This window comes from Plectropomus leopardus, chromosome 5 (assembly GCF_008729295.1).
Source record: "Plectropomus leopardus isolate mb chromosome 5, YSFRI_Pleo_2.0, whole genome shotgun sequence".
Lineage (NCBI taxonomy): Eukaryota > Metazoa > Chordata > Actinopteri > Perciformes > Serranidae > Plectropomus > Plectropomus leopardus.
Window position 1 is genome coordinate 25,487,954 of NC_056467.1, and position 21,801 is coordinate 25,509,754.

General features: G+C 35.6%; 4 protein-coding genes and 1 pseudogene across 4 annotated transcripts; all 5 read left to right on the forward strand.

The window, feature by feature from the left end:
* The first annotated feature begins 3,317 nt into the window (after positions 1-3,317).
* Positions 3,318-4,292, forward strand: LOC121943656 (olfactory receptor 2AT4-like). Its single transcript, XM_042487232.1, has one exon. It carries the CDS (start codon positions 3,318-3,320, stop codon positions 4,290-4,292), a length of 975 nt encoding a protein of 324 aa, XP_042343166.1.
* A 1,981-nt stretch (positions 4,293-6,273) lies between these two features.
* LOC121943748 (olfactory receptor 52E8-like) lies at positions 6,274-7,224 on the forward strand. The gene has a single exon (XM_042487353.1). The coding sequence runs from the start codon at positions 6,274-6,276 to the stop codon at positions 7,222-7,224; it is 951 nt and encodes a 316-aa protein (XP_042343287.1).
* Positions 7,225-9,521: 2,297 nt separating this feature from the next.
* LOC121943577 (olfactory receptor 2AT4-like) lies at positions 9,522-10,487 on the forward strand. The gene has a single exon (XM_042487132.1). It carries the CDS (start codon positions 9,522-9,524, stop codon positions 10,485-10,487), a length of 966 nt encoding a protein of 321 aa, XP_042343066.1.
* Positions 10,488-15,427: 4,940 nt separating this feature from the next.
* LOC121943470 lies at positions 15,428-16,395 on the forward strand (annotated as a pseudogene).
* Positions 16,396-18,498: 2,103 nt separating this feature from the next.
* LOC121943543 (olfactory receptor 52E8-like) lies at positions 18,499-19,464 on the forward strand. The gene has a single exon (XM_042487083.1). The coding sequence runs from the start codon at positions 18,499-18,501 to the stop codon at positions 19,462-19,464; it is 966 nt and encodes a 321-aa protein (XP_042343017.1).
* Positions 19,465-21,801: the final 2,337 nt, after the last annotated feature.

A 21,801-nucleotide genomic window follows, 5' to 3' on the forward strand; every position in this document is an offset into this window, starting at 1 on the left:
CAAAACCAACTATGACCATCTGCTGTCAGCATTTACAAAAAATAACTCTCAGCTCAACCAAACAGCTTTCACCACAACCAACAACTGAGCTTTCCAGACAGCTTAGGGTTTTATGGCTTACGAGCACAGTCACTTTTAATGAGGCACAGCTATAGTCCAAATACACATTAGATATTGTCTCTGGCTAATTTGAGCGTGTATCTAGCTATCTTAAGGCAAAATCCCACTCAGAAATCTCATAGTTGCTGGATAGGTCAATTATCATCTATGAATGTCAAAAAAATTGTCCCTGAGGCCCATCCTTACCAATTCAAAATACATGACGGAGCCTATAATTGCTTTCTCCCTCTCTTTACGTTAAGATCCTGAGTCCAGTTCTGTACATAATGCACAGACAGGAGGTTGATACTGATCTCAAAAGCCAAAAAGTGTACAGTAGATCAGGAAATATTGAGCTTTTTCATTACTCCTTTCCTCCCTCAAGACATGTTTGAAATATTAATAAGCTATTTTGTTTCACATGGTTTTCAACCATAATAGCACACCACTGCTACTTGCGGTGGCTTTCGTTTTAGCTTTCTGCTCTCCCCAGCACTGCTTTCTCTTGGTTGACCGGTGAAAGAGTGCTTATACAGATTGCTTTATTTGTATACGTAGCTAGCAGTGGCTGGCATAGCATTAATGGATATAAAATATGCAACAGAGAATGTGAAGTGGATGCCACACCAGATGGAGGGTTGCCATCTTGTGAAGACCGTGCTGTGTTATCTATGCCTGCCATGGTGGTCAAGCAATGGTATTTGAACAAATCACGATAAACCATATAGATCCACATGACCCATACGACCTGGCAGCCCAAAGGTGGATTACAGACCCCGATGTGCTACCTCCACTTGCATACCCTGATGGTGTAAACGATCTAGTTTTTGACATGAATGCATATATTTTGGAAATAGAGATAACAGAGTGCGTACCTCACAAGAAGGCGTCCTTGTCTCCTTTGACATATTGAGCCTTCGCATTCTCTATATCTGCTATGATGAGGTTTTTGGTAGGCAATGGAGGGAAGCTCCAAGGTCAGATTTAAATTTTAAAAATTGCATTGCACTGTATGCACTTGCATTGTATTGCACACAATATGTTTAAGATAAGGCCTTTTAGGGAAGGTAAACATAAGAAAAACATATTTTTGAATGGAGGGGGACTTTAACAGTTTACTATTAAAAGTTTTGTCATGGTGGCAGAGTGAATTGTTTGTTTTCAGACTATCATGATTACTCAGAACAACAACACAAATGAGTTCCTAGAGGAAGGTAATTAGTGTCTCGTGTGAATAAGGTGAGCACATGTGAGGTGTGTCTTTGTACCTTAGTGATTACTCATGTCAAAACAGTCTTATGCAATGTTGTTTTCCTGAGAATGTTCATGTAACAAACACCGTGCTTCACATATACAGCATCTTCTGTTTGCCCAACTCTATTTTTAAGAACATCAACTTTTTAATCTGTTATTTTTACATGGATTTACATCTAAATTATGTTCCACAGAATTTGGGAAATGCAAACCATTACAGTGTGGCTAATCTTTATAAACAGATGAATGCAGACAGATACAGACAGATTAAAAACAACAAAAAATTTTACAAAGCTAAATTGTCATCAGATAATAGCCTGTGAATTCCAAAATTGCATTTTGGCCAATGCATTCTGCCTCATCACAACACAGACTCATCATCTGACTGGTTAACAGTACTTGGACATCAAACAAATAGAAGACGGAAAGCAAAACATTACGATGCCAAAATTGTAATGATTGTGATGATTGTGCACAGATATGAGTTTATAGAGATGTGTTTATTTAAACAGCCTCACATGAAATATTCTGACTTCTGATAATGGGCAGCAGTAGTTCTTAAGGTAGGAAACTACAAGACCATGGAAGACTCTAAACATGATCAGTCAAATCTTAAACTAGAATGTGAAAGCCAGACTAAAGAAGTCAAAATTGTTGTTATATTAAAACTTGAACGTCAAAACACAAAGCCTGGTTCATAAAAAGGCCTAAATTATGGAGGGCATATTTAACAGAAGAGCAAAGGGTACCAAGACTTTCTATCAGAAAGATGTTGCTTTCTAGAAAAGCAACAAACCGAATATTTAAGAAGCTGTAACAAGCAAATCTTTGACATTTCTAATAGATAAATAACTGTTGTCATTGGCTCATTGAGGGCAAAAATCCATCCACTTTCCAATTTGTTTCATCTATAAAAAGGTGAAAATCTTGATGAAAGGCTTCATGCTGCCTACTTTTGCATCAAAAAATGTATAAACATTTCATTTTTATCATTTGCTTGCAATGTTATGCTGTAAAGCTATCCACTCAGGTCAAACATGTGCTTTTATGCTGGGAGACAACTATTAAACACTGGGGACAGTAATACTCCCTCCTCAGTATCAATATAGGTACACATTGGGGGTTTGTTGAAGTGCAGTCTTTAACTCCTGTGGGATCTCTAATCCATTAGTATTATTAAATTAATTGTTCTTCCAGCCTACCATCATGAAGCATACACATTATTTCCCCTCTGACCAATTTAATGCTAATTAAATGCATTAATTAATGCCATGTTAATTAGTCATATAAAATGGGATATTAACAATAACTGAGACATACTAAGAGACACAAATTACTCTATTAATGTACTAATATCATATCTTACTTTATGTTTGTCTTGAGAGTAACTAATGGATGTCTTTCAACCTGATGAAAATCTGTTGGTGATCCATAGACAAAAAAAAAAAATGGATGGACCATCGTCACAGGGAATACTGTCCAAAGTCTTTAAGAGCTGGATTGGCAGGTGAATTAGCAGCATATACTGCCAAACAGTTGGAGAAAGGTGAGCATAAAAGGGTGAGTGCATGAAATTCTCTCAAGTCTTATAATAAGGGTTAGTCAGACTTAGTTTATTAATTCTATTTTAATACATGACAGTAATTATTATAAACTGGCTGGCAGTGCAAATACAATGAAATAAGCATAAGATAAATATTGCCATATAGTTGCTATTGCTACTAAATGTTTGACATTATGTTAATGATGTTGCACTTTGATCATTTGCACTATTATTTATTGTTATTGTTTATTGTATGTGGCCTTAACAGGTTCGGGTATATAAACATTTCACTGTGCATTGTACTTGTGTGATCATGTATGTCACAAGTAAACTTGAAACTTGAAAGTGTTTTTTGTCTGATGTGTTGAATCACAGCCTGCCGTTTTCCTTTTCAGCGTGTTTAGATGATCTCTAGTCCATCATGCCCGAGGGAAATCAGAGCATGATAACGGAATTCATCCTCACTGGATTCCCAGGACTTCATCCACAGTACCAACACCTTGCCTCAGCAGTACTGTTCTTAGTTTATTTTTTAACTGTGACAGGCAATGTCATATTTCTTTTTTTATTTGCAACCGACCGCAGCCTTCATAAACCGATGTACTACATCATTTTAAATCTGAGTGTATGTGACCTTCTCTTTAGCACAACCACTTTACCTAAGATCATCAGTAAGTATTGGTTTCAGTCAGGGAGCATTTCTTTCACCGCTTGCTTTGTTCAAATGTACTTTGTCCACTATCTTGGCACAGTGAATTCCTACATCCTGTTCCTCATGGCTTTAGATAGGTATTTGGCGATCTGCCATCCTCTCAGATATCACCTCATTCTTAAAAACTCCACAATCCTCATTCTCAGTATTACCGCATGGGTTGTTGCCAAGGCACCCTCTTTAATGTTAGTAATTCGGGCCTACCCTCTTCCTTACTGTGCCTCAAACATAATCAACCACTGCTACTGTGATCATATTGGTATAACGATGCTAGCATGCACCAACAGGGCCCCTTATGGTTTTCCTGCTTTTGTGTTGGCAATGATTATGTTACTCGGACCTCTGTCATTCATCATTTTCTCATATTGCTCTATTATTATTGCAGTATTCAAGATAGCAAATTTACAAAGTCGCATGAAGTCTCTGTCCACTTGTAGCACTCAACTGATTATAATCTCGCTCTATTATTTACCCAGATGTTTTGTATATTTAGCAAGCAATGTTGGTATTAAATTTAGTGCTGATATGAGAATAGTAATCATCATGCTGTACAGCCTTTGCCCCCCCATGATTAATCCACTTTTATACTGCTTAAGAGCTAAAGATATGAGAGAAAGCTTACAGAAGCATTTCAAGAAAAAGGCTGCTCCACAAAAAGCACAAGTTTCAGCTATCAGTGACTAACAAACCAAGACATTATTTAATGTTTTATTTCTTATGAGCCATCTCTCTTTGTTAGGATTGGAAAGGTTTATAAAAAAATAATAATAATTGTAGACAAAGCCAATGCTATGACAATGTTTGCTATTTTTTTTAAACATATTTTAGTTTAATTAGGGAGACAAGACAAAAGGCTTCCTTTATCTGCTATACTGAAATTTATAGACTGAAACCGGCCTTTGCTATGTTTATGTAAAAGAAATAATACCATGTATATCATTATCGCAATGGTGTTTTGTGATGTCTGTTGCAGGGCAAAGAGAAAAAGTATAAAATAGGAATGGTTATCGTTCTTATTCATCAAATCAAATACAGTAGAAACCTGTCAAATTGTCATATAAATTAGAGTCAGTTGTGTCATGCATTTTACTATCAGAGAGCACAACCTGCACAAATATATTTTAAACTTGATTTAAATTATTTGAAATAATCTTTCAATCTTTGCATTTCTTGTCTGTATTTTTGCTAGGTTTAATGGTGATTTTTATTTATTTATTTTTTTAAATCATTTAGTAATTAGTTTTACCTTTTATATATTATCTCTTTACTCCTTTATTGTAAATATGTTTCCTTTTATTGTATTTTATATTTTTTTGCTCTGTAAAGCACTTTGAAGTGCCCTGTGGTACTAAATGTGCTCTACAAATAAAGCTGCCGTGCCTTGTCCTAGGTTTTACTGGAAGAAGTAAAAGTGAAAAATATCACAGATTCACTTGGTTTAAAAACCAATCTGTCTCTTTCACAGAATGTCTTTACAGCCAACTCAGCTAATCACGCAGCTGTGCCAGGTATGCCACAAAAACTAAGCCACATTTTCTCAACACTGGCCCAATAGTGGCCAAGAAGCGGTGGCATTGTCTATCAGAGTCCGAATGTCAGTATCAAATTAGATAATATTTCACTAAGGTAGAGGAGAGCGGATTTCTTAATCAGTTTTTTGTAATGGAGACCACTAATACGACACAGCCTATAAGATTGAAAGACAGCAGTACAGAGGAATCCGGCATCCAATATGTGTGTTCCTCCATCTAGCGGCTTCACTATAACTGCGGTGGCAACTGACTGCTGCCTGCTGACAGTGACAGCCGTAGATAAGCAATAAGGTCATAGCATTATGGATTGGTGACATTACACAGTGGCCCCCAGTTATTGATGAAGGTACTTGATGTGGATGCCGATTTTAACGTTATTCAAATCTGCATATGAAATATAATCAGGTGATGAAGTACAGTAATGTAATGTTACTAAAGTAACTGTACTAGCTAATGTTAGCTTGCACAATCAATAGAGTTGCATTACTTATGCTGTTGTTATTGGGAATGAAGTACTTTCTCTTAACATTCTTGATCCACTTCTGGTGAACACGGATTCGTGTATGAGAGAGGCAGTCTGAAAGGTGCCCTTAACTGCTTGGGCTAATGTGTTTGACTGAAAGAATCAATGGCAAAAAAAATTCTGTGGTTAGAGAAAGGTGTGCATGTTACTGATAAATCATTGTTTTACAATACTGTAGCTCAGATGAAATCATGAAGTGAGAGCAAACAATGTGTGAAAGATGTTGTTATATGCACAAATTACAATTTTACCCATTTACAAGTTTGTTTACATTTTTTAATTTCAAATTGTTATTTCTTTTCCTAAAATGATGTAATGTGTAAAGAAACACACACACACACACACACACACACACACACACACACACACACACACACACACACCCACCCTCAAGTGTCATTACATCATTCACTACTAAGAATTTATAAGACGGCATGTAGAATCCACTTTGGACTGGGATACACTGAAACCTTGAAAGGTAAAAGAACAACACCTCAATCAGGCTAATCAATAATAGATGATGTCTGAATAATGACTGATGCCCAATTTCAAGCTTGCAAATTTCTTTTTTAGAGAGCATTTATTCTGACATTCTAACACATAAATTATTATGATTAGTACAAACACAACAATAAAAGACTTTGTGATACTTGGATTCCCAGGACTCGACCCAACATATTATGGACCTGTATCTACTCTTCTTTTCTTCACCTACTTGGCTATTCTTGTTGGAAATATTTTTATTTTAGTTTTTGTTGGAGTTGAGAGGACTCTGTATAAACCAACGTATCTGGTGTTCTGTCATCTGGCAATGAATGATTTGTTATTTGGGACAGTGACCTTACCGAAAATAATATCCAGATATTGGTGGGATGATAAGATAACATCTTTTGCTGCCTGCTTCACTCAGATGTATTTTGTTCATTCCCTTGGAGCAATTCATTCTCTCCTCCTGCTGATTATGGCTCTTGATCGTTTTATTGCCATTTGTTTTCCTTTAAAATATCCTGTTCTCATTTCAAACAAGATTATTTCTTTGTCTTGCGGGTTGTCATGGATTGGGACATTTCTTAGGATGATGGGAATTGCATTGCATGCCCTGACTTTGCCTTATTGTGACTCTAACATCATTGTGCAATGTTATTGCGACCACATTTCAATTACTAACATGGCATGTGGTGGAGATGTGAAATATGTTAAGACTGTTGCTGTTACTTTTGCAATGTTTAGTCTCTTGCTTCCAATTTCATTTATACTTTTTTCCTATATTTCCATCTTTGTGGTTGTTTTGAGAATGCAAAACAAGGAGGGACGATACAAAACCTTATCAACTTGTACACCACAGTTATTTATCTCTTGCCTCTATTACCTGCCGAGATGTTTTGTTTATCTAGCTCATAATACAGGATTCACTTTCAGTCCTGACATCCGCATTTTATTGGTACTGTTGTACAGTCTTATTCCTTGTGCAGTTAATCCAATCATATATTGCTTTAAAACCAAAGATATAAAAGATATTTTGATGAAGAGACTGAAAAATGTTAAAGTTGGAATTAAGTAAGTTTCAGAGTAATACGTACATACAGTGTAAAAAATATGGGCATTCAGTTCTTTCCATATTTGCCATCTAAGCCAGTTACATTTTACAGTAATTGAGATTGAAAGGTTAGGCTATATGTAATAGTAAATAATAATAAGCGCTTGTTTAATGACTGTTTAGCCTACATTTCGCAGTACTGCCAAATAATTAAAATGCAGTTTTTTGCATTTTCTGTTGAAGACCTGTAAAAAGTTTTAATCTACAGTAATATGTAAATGTGAGAAAGTGACACAATGAATGTCATTCAAATAAAACAAAAATGTAATATACAAAATACCAGTGCCTTACTTTTGTTTCACATTTACTGAATGCCTTTTACATGTTGATGCATTTTAATGAGCCTGATTAAAATGTACAAATAATGTTTTTAAAAAAAAATTGTTTCACTTTATTGTACATTATTATTTTCAACAAAATTAAAGCAAACTGACCTGTATCACGATGCACAAAAGCAAGACCAAAAAAAAAAAAAAACCATCAATTTACCAGCATGTATTTTCACCATGAGCCTTCTTTGCTGTAAGTGTTAAGTGTGCAAAGAATGGATGGCATCTATTCTTTTTTTTTTTCATCTGTTTTATCTGAACCCTGAACAAACAAAAGTTTGTTTTATCATTTAAAAGTGTCTTTCCTGCAAATTGCTCTTTCTGCCTTTTGCAGTTTTTAACAATCCAAGACGATGAGACTTAAGAGGAGAGGAGTGTGTGTTCAGAATTTGGCCAAGGTTTGTGAGAGGATGAACAGGGACGGTCATTTTCTTGTCTTTTGGCAAAGGCATACATCAAACTGAACAACAGCTGCTCAATTTCTTTAGAGTGAATCAGGTTACCGTTTTACATGACATCGTTGTGCTCATATATTGACAATATGCATTGTATTATACTGAGTATAGGTACAGTATATTCCAATTCATTTATTTTTTTATCAAAATGCCGAAGTGCTAAAATGTTACTGTCTATCCCAATAGTAGTTATCCATTGATTAGAAAGTAGGAAATTAACAGAAAAATCAACTATAATGCTACAGCGTTTTAGAAAGCCAAAATATGGGACTTAAATCAACTCAGTCTACAAAATACCCAGTGCAGTGTGTTGTTGGCCCATTTGTTTAAGGTTAGGAGAAAGATTAAGGTTGTGATAGAATATAACCTCATTCCTACTCATCTTATTTTGACCCCAGTGGCAGCCTTGCACAATGTGTGTTGATGTACTGGATCAGCAGTAGTGTTAATTTTGGCAGCGATTTTAGATTTAGTCATAGTCTTGAGACAAAAATGCTTATTAGTGTTAATCACATTTTAGTCATTTTCATCCCTCATAGCTTTAGTGTAGTTTTAGTTGATGAAAACTCAAAACGTTTTCGTCAATGACATTTTAGTCATGATGTTTTTCAAACTAGTCCATTGGGCTCACACAGGTCCCAGAAATTACAATCAAGGTGACAGGAAGAATAAAAAAAATATTTTGAAATAATTTAGATAAAATAGGTCTAAAATTTAATTTGAAAAGCTCTAAACCTCTCTATTTCTGGCCTCAAACACCACAGATAACTAATATGAGACAACTGGGATTTGTACCCAGGTTCATTCTGAACTCTGACACATTGTTCAAACTGTCAGGAGGTAGAAAAATAACTTCATTTCAGCCTAAATTCTTTGTGAATCTGCAACATGTTTGTCTGAAACTCATGTCCTCTCACAGAGTTGGTGTTTAAATCTAAAATTTCGACTGTCAGTGAAAACTGCACTGACTTCAGACTGTTTTTGTTGACCAATCTTAGATTTTTATTACACCATAAAAACAACAAAAAGTTTTTTTTATTCACACTGTTATTAGTTCAACCTAAGTTTAATCTAGACATTACTGTCTGCATTGTTGTGATATGTTCAAGTTAAATTTGTTGGAACATGGCTCTTTGACTGACATTATGATCCTTTGAGAATATGTTAGATCAAGAATAATAAAAGGCTGATTATCATCTGGCATCTAGACATTGCAGTGGGATTTGGATACCAAACTCCAATCCAAAGTAAGAGCTGTATTCAGACAGTGTATTGAAGAGCACACATTTTCCTGCATAAACGATTTTCAGATTTATGGCATCATTTTGAAAAATTAGGGTGTTGGATTACTATGTAAGATTATATTGTATGTTGGTTGTACATTCTGTGATTAATATTCTAAAGGTTTTATCAGTGCTTTTACTTGCAGGCCTTTATTGCATGTCTTAGTTCATGATTGCTACTGTAAACTCAAATTATGATGGCCAATTTTACAAGTGTGAGAAGCTTTTTCATCCTAGGATTCCCTGGACTTTCACCAAAGTATTATGGACCTGTGTCTGCTTTGCTCTTTTTTGTCTACCTAGCTATTGCAATAGGAAATATTTTCATTTTAGCTTTTGTGATTTATGAGAAGTCGCTGCAGAAACCAACATATCTGGTCTTCTGTCACCTGGCGCTGAATGACCTTACATTTGGCACTCTGACTCTCCCAAAGATCATATCAAAATACTGGTTTGGCGATGACATGATTTCATTTTATGGGTGCTTTACACAGATGTTCTTTGTTCATTATTTGGGATCAGTAACGTCTTTCATCTTGTTGGTGATGGCTCTTGATCGATTTATTGCAATATGTATCCCTCTGCGCTATCCTGTCCTGATCACAAACAACATCATATCGGTGCTCTGTGGCTTTGCCTGGTTCATACCTCTACCTTTGATGGTAGGTGTTGTGCTCCATGCCCTCACTTTACCTTTCTGTAAATCAAATGTCATCGCTCAGTGCTTCTGTGACCACATTTCTATAACAAGTCAGGCATGTGGGGACGATGTTAAAATTGTTGCAGTCACGTCTCTGTGTGTAGCCATGTTTTGTCTTTTGCTTCCTCTTGCGTTCATCTTGTTTTCCTACATCTCAATCATTGTGGGTATTCTGAAAATATTTAATGCTGCAGGTCGCAAGAGAACTTTATCAACCTGTACCCCACAGATATTTATCACTTGTCTGTTTTACCTCCCCAGATGTTTTGTTTATGTAGCTAATACTGTTGGATTCTCCTTCAGTTTCGATGTTCGTATTTTATTGATACTGTTGTACAGTCTTTTTCCTGCTGCTGTTAATCCCATCATATACTGTTTCAAGACTCAAGACATTAAGATGCTATTGATGAAGAGGCTAAAGAAAACTAAAATTGGAATAAAGATACAACTTTCATACTAATGTGAAGTTGGTGAATGAGGCAGAATGCAAACAATAAGCCAACAGCAGGTTTTATTTGTTCCAGTAAAGTATGTGACACTGACATTTTGGGCTTTACACTTAACCTCCAACTTTTATTATTACTTTGCACCAGCCATTCATTTCTCTTCTCTGCACCTTTTAGTTGAAAGGAAATATGGCAAACTGCTAATCCAAGCTAAAGCAGGGCTTGATTGGCAAAATTTGAGTTAAAGATATGATATCTATTGGTACACTACCTTTGGGTTGATGGATACAATTAATTAATTTAACTGATCAGTGAACACACAGTGTCTTGATGTACACATTTAAAAAAGGGCAAAACCTAGTCATTGTTTTTGATTATGAACATAACTTAAGTAATTAATGCCCCAAGATTTCTAAGCCATGTCTGAGCCTGTGATTAAATAAAACAGTAAACCTGTTGTAAACTTTTAGACAATAAACTTTTGTAATCACTTGTTTTTTGTATCGTTGTTTTGTTCTACCAGCTAATTAAAGAAACAACTAAGACAATATTCATGTCATATAATGTTTGAGAGGGTTAGGAGTTAGGTAGGCCGAACTTTATAAATTAAGTTTATTAACTAATGTAATTGCATTATTGTTCATTAAGACTACTTTAAACACATGTAATTATTGTATCATTTTAAAATGACACATGATGTTGCTGATGTAGACCAACAATGCTGGTGACACTGATCAGATCGACATTGTGTCTTCATGCGTTGTGTATTTGCGTGGATGTAAATATGAGAAAGGGGAGGGGAGAGACAAAAAGACAGAGAGTCTTTTAGGGCTGCACTTTATGCTCAAAATTCATATTGCCATTATTTTGACAGGATATTGCAATTAAGATACACATCCTGATTTTAACAGGAATAGTCAATTTTGCATTTTATTTTCACTGGAAATATATAAAATGATGATGATGTGACTTCACTATGAAGGATCTGCACCAAACAACTACATATGTCTGACGTATGATTTGTTGGGGTATTTCTATAGCTCCACAATGCTTAATTTATATTGGTATATTGTGACACATTTTATCATCAAATTAGGACCTGCCATGTGGATATTCCACTTGGTCACACTTGTGATTTTAATTTTATTTTAAATAACACAGCCCTAGTTTTCATGTAAGCATGCAAAGAAGTCAGTGATATTCCATAATGCACAGAGCATCTCTGTTCTTAGTTGGTGCATTATTTAATTAAAAAGTACAAGACTTTCCTTTTTTTCACTTATTTAATTGTTATGTGACTTGTTTTCAGGATCTTCAAATTAAGATTACACAATAAAAGGTGAAACTGACATGCAAAAGTGGGTTCCTAATTGCAAACAGAAAGATGAAACAATTAAAGAATGTAATGTAGAAAATGAGGCAAAATATTCTGAATAAACTGTTCCATTATGCCAAGGATCTGTTGTCCTCACACATCTAGAAGCTAAAGAGCAACATATACAAGCAGCATATAATGTATCACATTACTTTTTTTCTATGGAAGCTGTGTTTTATTGCATGTGGTTGCAACTGATGTGTGGCAATGGCACTGTCCTATTTCCAAGTGCCATATTTGAAAGGTGTTTTAAAAAATGTAGAAAGAAATCTCTGAAACTGAATCTTCCAACTGAACAGACAATAGTAAATCACTATTGTCACAACAGAATCAGCAGCTTTCAGAATTTGAGCTCAACTCACTGTTGACTCAGAGCTCCAACCTCTGCTGTGATTTTCGGACACCATGGAACAAACTTACAACTTCAAGGACATATACTTTAAGATAGTCTAAAAGGATTCATCAACTGTAACTATAACTCAGTAGTAGTAGTATACCACCCACAATTCCACCTGAAAGCACAAATATGCCATCCTCACAGGAAATGAAGACACACCCATGACCAAGCATTACAAGAAGCAACATGGATATAAACTAAACACACATAAACACAAACAAAACAATAAAGGCCAAATAAATGGCTAAAAAGGGAGGAGATAAACTAAAGAAACTGTTACACAGAGAAATGATTTGGATCTTCCAGTAAACCACAACTAGCCAAGGCCTGAATGAAGCGCTAGACAATGTTCCACATGTGTAAATATATTATTGTGAGTGAATACCCTCGCCCAACCTATCTTTTTCTTTATCTACTTACACTCCCAGTCATCTCGCCCCTCACTGCAGGTTTTCAACTTCAGTGAGTATGTACACATGCACAAAATATTAAATTTTTTGCCCTTACTCTGAAAAAGACAATATTCCTACTAAGCTTTTTACATTGCTAATGGAACAAGAATACTCCACTAATATTCCTGTTTACATGAAGCCGTGTATACTTAGATGAACATGCCCTAACACGTTGTTTGTCCCATCAAAATATAGAAAAGTAGGATGGCTGCATCATTTTGCTTCTTTTGCACCAATATAGGATATTTTTGCAGTTATATGCAGGGGGGCTTTAATGAAACCACATCCAGAGCTGAAGAAGCTTGTTGTCCATTTGGGAACAAATGACATCTCAAGACAACAGTCTGAGCTACTAAAGCTGGACTTCATCTGTTGAAACTCCTGCAGACACAGAAGTGCCACGCCTACGTCTCTGGACCGTTACCCACTCTTGGCCGAAGGGCAAGACTTCCCTCCCCTGTTAAGTTTACACACCTGGCTGTCTTCTGCTTGCAGGGAATATGATGTGACTTTCATTGACAATTTTAACTTGTTTTGGGAGTGAAGACAGCTCTACTGGAGGATGGCCTTCACCCAAAAACAACTGGCTCTTGCATTTTAATGGCAAACACCTGATGTCCCCCGGGTCCGAGCCCACGTAAGATCAGTTCCCCTTATTTATTCTCTGCTTATAGCGGACAAGGACCTGCTACTGTAGCTCCCCCTTTTATTACTGATAACAGTGGCTCATTTCCTAAGAGTTCTTATCATGTTGATAAAAAGATTAAAAATCTGCCTCTAGATCAGCAGGAGGAGGAGACTGCTTCTATACCACCATTGCTTGTCACACAGCCTGACGAGGTCAAGTTGCAACAGTGCTAGTATTCAGTCTGCTGAGCCAGGTTACTGATGGTTTAACCCTTAACTCAGAACTTTAAAGCCTGTAATGGTCTGGGGATTGTTCATGTAAATGCCAGGAGCCTTTTTACCAAAGATAGATCTCTTGAGAATTTGGGTCAGCAACACAGACCCAGACATTATTGTAATTTCAGAGTCCTGGTTAAATAATGATGTTTCTAAGTCAGACGCAAATCTTTCTGGTTACAGCATATTTAGAGCGGATAGAGTTAAACAAGGTGGCTATTTCTGTGAGGAAAAATTTAACTACTTCTGTAAGATTTCACAGACATGATCTTTATTTAATGATTACTGTTTTTTTTAATGTCATCATTTTATTTTCTTCTGTTGTTACACAATTTTTTCACTGGTTGCAGATTTGTTTGCTATTTAATCTGTTTCATCCTTTTATTGATTTCATTGCAACTTGTGACTTTTGATAGCCATTGCTGCTACTTGTTTGTTTTTGTTGAATTTGTTGCTATTATATATTGTATATCCCTTTGGCCCACTGAATGTGAATTCAGGGCACTGCTGTCAAGTCAAGTCAGTTTTATTTATAAAGCCCATTATCACAAAGAGGGTTTTACAGCATACGACATCCCTCTGCCCTTAGACCCTCACATCGTCTAAGGAACCCCCCCCAAAAAAAACCTGTAATGGGGGCAAATAAATGGTAGAAACTCAGGAAGAGCGACTGAGAAGGGATCCCTATTCCAGGACGGACAGACGTGCAATAGATGTCGTAAAACACCTTCATGCTCAGTCAATTTTCCCTGAATAAACAGTGGTTAATGCTTAAATATGTACTATATTTCATTTCAAAAAATGGAGAAAAAAAATCCATGCACAGTCATTTTATTTTGTTACTGTAAGGTTTGGGTCAAACATAACATAAGCTCTCTTACGTCACTGATATACTTTGAGGTATACCAGTTGGAGATAAACCTCAGGAAAAGCAGTCACAATTATAAAGTTTTAACCCCAGTATTCTTTCTTGATTGACTGTTTGGAAGATTCAGTAACCAGACTGAATGTAGCTTAAGTGTGCCTTTTAAAGTCTATATTATTTTGATATAATATTGATGTAAATTATATTGGGTGTACAACTGATCTGTGATAACCATCATGAAGAAGACACCATTAAGTTGTTTGGGCACTTGAAAGATTCATTTGAGAATATGACCCTTTGAGGATATACATGGTCAGACAAAACAAGGCATAAATATTAGCTGTCAGCCAGGCGGAGAACTCAACTTTAGGTTGCTGGCCTGCAGCTGAAAGGTAAGAATCTTACATGGAATCTGAATGGAAACCACTAAATGTATATAATATTGTATAACTGTCTTTGGCAGATAACCCACTGACTAAAATAACAAGAAAACAAAAAGTACAACCTTTGATCAAAATATAAAATGATGTGTTACAATTCATGACAAAGGTTTTGCAATCGTTGTTGGGTAGAGGGATGAAAAATGTAAAAATTAATACATTTTATGGGATCAATTAATGTTTTAATTGCATTAATCATTAATCTAATGTTTTTTTTAATGTAATCATGTAAGCTGCTATATTAGAAATCATAAATAATGACAAATGCCAGTCACACATCACCTAATCCCATAGCAATGTGCTTTCAGAATTTTTCTCTAGTGATTTCTAAGGGTTCACTTTATAAATAAAGCGAACAAATTTTCATATTAGAGAAGCTTTAACTTGCGTATGTTTCATAAAACGTAAATCAAATCTAAAAAGAAATTACTCAGCTTATTAATTTGATCTGTCAAGCAACTAATAATGCACTTTTTCCTTTTGATATACTATCTTTTTCTGTTAATGTGAAATTAGGTAATAATGAACTACTCCAATTTAACCAGGATGAGAAGTTTTGTCATCCTAGGATTCCCTGGACTTTCACCAAAGTATTATGGACCTGTGTCTGCTTTGCTCTTTTTTGTCTACCTAGCTATTGCAATAGGAAATATTTCATTTTAGCTTTTGTGATTTATGAGAAGTCGCTGCAGAAAACCAACATATCTGGTCTTCTGTCACCTGGCGCTGAATGACCTTACATTTGGCACTCTGACTCTCCCAAAGATCATATCAAAATACTGGTTTGGCGATGACATGATTTCATTTTATGGGTGCTTTACACAGATGTTCTTTGTTCATTATTTGGGATCAGTAACGTCTTTCATCTTGTTGGTGATGGCTCTTGATCGATTTATTGTAATATGTATCCCTCTGCGTTATCCTGTCCTGATCACAAACAACATCATATCAGTGCTCTGTGGCTTTGCCTGGTTCATACCTGTGTCTCTGATGGTGACCATTGTGCTCCATGCCCTCACTTTACCTTTCTGTAAATCAAATGTCATCGCTCAGTGCTTCTGTGACCACATTTCTATAACAAGTCAGGCATGTGGGGACGATGTTAAAATTGTACAGGTCACTACTCTCTGTATGGCCATGTTTTGTCTCTTGCTTCCTCTTGCATTCATCTTGTTTTCCTACATTTCCATATTGTGGTTATTTTAAAGATGTCCAATGCTGCGGGACGCAAAAGAACCTTATCAACCTGTACCCCACAGATATTTATCACTTGTCTGTTTTACCTCCCCAGATGTTTTGTTTATGTAGCTAATACTGTTGGATTTTCCATCAGTTTGGATGTTCGTATTTTATTGGTATTGTTGTACAGTCTTTTTCCTGCTGCTGTTAATCCCATCATATACTGTTTCAAGACTCAAGACATTAAGCAGACTTTGATGAAGAAGCTGAAAACAACTAGGATTGGAATAGAGATAACACTTTCATTATAATCCCTTTAAAATTGGCTAAATTTGCAAGAAATGTGACAGTACGACAATTTTTTTTTCAGTTCGGCTAAAGGTTGGCATGATGTGTACAGTATATTTTTTTGTGCTCGTGTGTTTCATTACTGTAACACACATGTTGTCAAGATTATAATGTTATCTAAATGGTACTAGTAATAATATCACATAAAAGCTTGACTAATACTGCACTGTATGTTATACCATGGATGTGACCAGTTAAAATAATTCTGTACATTTTCTACATTATGAGGACTTCAATAAAGTCTTTTAATCACACACAAGCTTGGGGTTACATTTACTGAGCCCTACACAAGCCCCTAGAATTATAATCTCTGGAATAAACGTTTAGGCCTATAAGCAAAAATGCCAGACACAGTGCATTTCGTCATTATTAAGGGAATGACGAGTGCAGACAATTAGCACCATGTGTGGCTTTTCTGCACACAGATGTGGGATTCTTCAGGGAAGTGGTGGTTTTGATTCAATATTAATAGTAAATACCTTAAACAAGTGTTCTGACTGCCTAAAAATAAAAACATTAACATGCTCAGGCTGCTACAAGCTGATATTGCAGTGAAACAAATGAAGGTGAACACTGAGCAGATAAACTCAGTAGGCATATATACATTGTCCTCACAATGTTGATGAATGAACATAGTTGAATTGGAATGATGTTTCTCTTAAACATATTTGCTACTTGGGATGGGCATTTCAGTAATTCCCATATTCAAGTAGTCGCATTCAATATTCATTAAGAATCATGAAGACCAAAATATCAGATGTGAGAAAAGGGTCTGAAATGAACACCGAAGGAAAAATATGGGTCGGGATTAGTTTTAGTCATCTTTTCTGCGCTGCATAGACTGTAAGGATTAGGTACAATACGCAAGTTTTTAACATTAAATAGCTTGCATTGTCTATCTAGTTAGTTTATTTTGTTGAAATACTTCTAATAAACTTTTAATAAGTATGGCCAATTTATGTTAAAATGTATCATTAACATAAATAATATTTATCATATTATATATATATATATAATATATTATATATATATATTATATATATATATATATATATATAACCCAATTACTCTGCATGTTTAATGAATACTGACGTCCAAATCGATAGTTTGACTTCTCAAGTACTCATGCCCATCCCTATTTGCTACAGTATACAGATTTGTGTGTACAAACAATTTCTAGCTGTCACTAACTTTAAAAAAAAAAAAAAATCCATTCCATTTATTTAAAATGCAATTTTATTAAAATTTATTTAATAAGAGCTTTTTAAATTAAAAGGCTATTAAAATGTAATTTGAATAAAAGATAAATGCTATTATTTTAAACAAATTTCAATCCATTCAAAACAAATACTAACTCATTACTAAATTAAATCATCTTTTATCTTTTTTCCTTTGAGTTTTTGTATGCTATATTTAAATGCAGCATTCATCAACTTCATGGATGAATTTATTAATTGATTATAAATAAAAACTGATGAGTCTACAATTTTCCAGTGGCACATTCCAGACTTCATACAATCTATACAAACTAAGGGCAATAAATCGTTTCCAAAATGTTTATTAAAAAAAATGTTTAAATCGGCTTCCACTTCCTCTTTTTTTTCAAATTTGATTGATACTGCAACTCATAAAACTTAAGAGGGATTTTAAAAGAACTGAGCTGTCTTCTAATATATCTTTAACTTGTACTCAATTCTATCTGTGTCATGTCAACACTGATCATAAGTAGAATTGGTGAAACTCATTTGGGGGCATGACCCTTTGGGATTTAACTGTTCACACAAAATATACTGTAACATCAAACAAGATGCTAAGCACATATAAGGTGGCTCTGCAGCAGGATACTGCAGTACACTCATGGAGGCAGCACTTTGGCAAGTTTTACAAGGTAAGATTTACACTTAAGATCTTTTATAAAAAATGTGCACTGCAGTGACATATGGAATTTTTTGCAGAAATGAAGTAGTTTTGTTGTTATTGCTTCTATGTTATTTTTGTCACATATAATAACTGCTTAAACCTTTGTGTTTCTCTTTGATAGGTTGTCCCTGTTAATTCCAGTGATTATGTTGTACACTAATGTAACAAGTATAAAACATTTCTTCATTCTGGGATTTCCTGGACTTTCACAGGTGTATTATGGACCTGCGTCAGTCCTGCTCTTTCTTGTCTTTTTGGCTATCGCTGTAGGAAATATTTTCATTTTGGTGTTTGTTAAATGTGAAAGGTCTCTACACCAACCCTCATACCTGCTCTTCTGCCACTTGGCACTAACCGACTTGGCGTTTGGGACTGTTACTCTGCCAAAGATTATATCAAAATATTGGTTTGATGACAGCATTATTTCGTTTTACGGATGTTTTGCACAAATGTACTTTGTCCATTTTTTAGGGGCCACTCATTCTTTCATCCTGATGGTGATGGCCCTTGATCGCTTCATTGCAATTTGTGCTCCGCTGCGTTACCCAGCTCTTTTCACAAACACCACTGTGTCTGTGCTTTGTGGAATATCATGGTTTATGCCAATGTCATGGATGGTGGGTATAGTTTTAGATGCCCTTTCTTTGCCTTTCTGTAATTCAAACATAATTGTACAGTGCTATTGTGACCATATAGCAATAACAGTGCTTGGATGTGAATCTGTACGGGAAGTTCAGGTGGTTGCATTTGGTCTTGCCATGTTCAGTTTGTTGTTGCCTCTGGGTTTTATCATCTTCTCTTATTTTGTCATCATTGTTGCTGTCGTGAGAATGTCCAACTCTGATGGTCACCACATCAGGGCGCTGTCTACCTGCACACCACAGCTTCTCATCACGTGTCTATATTACATGCCGAGATGTTTTGTGTACCTGGCCAATAATGTGGGATTCACTTTCAGTGTTCCAGTGCGCATTGTTGTTGTAATGCTGTACAGTCTTTTACCTGCTGCCATCAACCCAGTAATATACTGTTTCAAAACCAAGGATATCAAAGAGAACTTGAAAAAGAGATTTTTTAGGAGAACAATTAATATAGGCACAAATCCTGGATAAAGTACAATATGGCAAAATGCAAGTAAGAAGACAACATAACCGAGAAATGTGCAATTTATGAATTGAGTAATATATTGTTAACTTTTGCTGTTTCCTGTGTCACGTTCATATAAGTTTTAGAATCAATTTTGATATTTCGCTGTGCAATTTTTAGAGCACTGCATACACAGGCTGCTATTTACAATTTATAAAATTATTTCTGAGCCATGACGCAGCCTGAAATCCACAAGCCTGATTGATCCAACTACATACTTTGTTAGTCATTGACTGTTCAAGGTCTCTCAGCGCTGGATCTCCTTGTCTGAGTGAGAAGCCAAATCAAAATCAACTTTACACCCTATAATTAAACTCACTTGTACTGGGAGGCTTTCTCTTTTAAAAAAGTATTGCAATAATGTTATGCTTTGTACATAATGCTTTATTATATTGGTGTTTCATTCTGTTTTCTACTTTTATATTTACTAATCTTATGTCACATTTTTTTTAGCATTGCTTATTGTTTCTTTTAAGATAATATTTTTTAATTATAAGTTAAGTTGTCTCTTTGTTTAAAAATGCATGGACAAAATGTATTAAAATGTTCTTATTATTGTATAATAAATGCAATTTTTATCAGCCCCTTGTGTCAAAACAGTCACATCTCAGCATTTCTGTTGCTGAGTAATACTGTTGAGGGCTTCTTCAGGCAAAAAAACAAAATAAGTGACTTTCTCTGTCTAAACTCCTGCATGCTACAAAACATAAATGTTGAATATACAATAACAGTGAATTGTCCTATTTTTTGCACACCAGTTCAGATCATTAAAAATAATTATTAGGGTGAAATCTGAGAAGATCAGGAGCCAGTATTATGATTTAACATTGTCCGACCAAACAAGGCACAATCTTGTAACCCACTGGCTATCACTCTGCTGATAAATCTCTGGGCGCACAACAGACAATATTTGGGGATAAAGAATGCAGAGCACAAAACCCTGGATATAATCTTTAATTTTGACACTGTAACCTAATGTTGTGGTCATTTAGCTAATCTGAGGCTATTTGGTAAATCAATTGATTTTTTTCATGAAAAAAAAGTTCACTCGCAATATTTAATTATCATTACCGAACCGGCGTATGTCTGCGTGCACTGAGTAGACAGACTCAACTTCAACTTGAACCTCAACTTCAAACAACTTTATTTATCCCAACAGGGCAATTCAGTTTCATAATCTACCCAGATCAGACCCAAACTGACGGACAACAACACGCAACACTCAGCAGCAGTGGCCGTACATAGGAGAAATCAGCACATGGGCAAGATACACACTGGCAGCATACTGACCCACACGAGAACCGGGCAGAATAATAAAAAAACAACAAGAAAAAAACATCATAGAATGTATATTTGGGCTTGCCAGCCATGTGAAGAGAGAGGCCCTATGAAAAACCAACCATGCCTGTAGAGAATAAAACAGTCATTTAAAAAGACTACTGTCAACATTTAACAGCCTGATAGCAGAAGGAATAAAGGACTTAGAGTACCGATTTGTTTTTGTAAGAGGGGCTTTGTAGTGCTGGCCTGAGGGTATTAAAGTGAATTCACTTGATAAAACATGATCAGGTTGACTAATAATTCCCCTTTCTCTCTTGGCTACATACAGTATCTCTCCCAAAGGAAGCCTAGGTCTGTGCACACCATTTGATTAGCAGATACGCTGGATCCGCTGCTAAATTTGAGCAGTTACTGTCACCATGACCACATGACCCAGACAAACACAAACAATATAACTGACAAGACAGAGAACTTCTGAATGTCATTTAGGCTTGAATAAAATCATACTGTGAACTTTACTTTCCATGTAGTTAACTATTTGCCAATTAGGGCCGCTACTGTTTGTTTTGGCAGCTAACAATTACATGGTTGCTGCCGCTGGCTGACAGATTACACTCCATTTAATCAGCTTTCCCAGCCCCTGGTGTTGCACAGGAGTGCTGAAATGGAGCAGACCCAGTGTTTGCCCTGAGCCTCAGCATTCTTTGACACTGTAAACCACTGTATTGGTTTTGAATTAAATACATACATAAGCAGGCTAAGTAAAAGATGTGCTACTGAAATTTTACAGAATTTGGCAACCTTTTATTGATAATTTCAACTACATCATCTCGTGGGAAGAACAGAAATGGTCCTTTATCTCTAACAAGGATATAATGGTAAGGAATTAGGGATCAGAGTTTTGTAGTATCCCCTCCATCCACCTGTTTTTTTGGTTTGTTTTTTTACTATTATTATTCTATTTCATACCTCTTTTGTTTTATTGTTTGCTTTTCTTTTTCTTTTTTTAAAAATGATATTTA

Bases quoted from the DNA above. Each gene is read 5' to 3' on its own strand.
- LOC121943656 (XM_042487232.1), top strand. From the start codon at position 3,318: ATGCCCGAGGGAAATCAGAGCATGATAACGGAATTCATCCTCACTGGA.
- LOC121943748 (XM_042487353.1), top strand. From the start codon at position 6,274: ATGATTAGTACAAACACAACAATAAAAGACTTTGTGATACTTGGATTC.
- LOC121943577 (XM_042487132.1), top strand. From the start codon at position 9,522: ATGATGGCCAATTTTACAAGTGTGAGAAGCTTTTTCATCCTAGGATTC.
- LOC121943543 (XM_042487083.1), top strand. From the start codon at position 18,499: ATGTTGTACACTAATGTAACAAGTATAAAACATTTCTTCATTCTGGGA.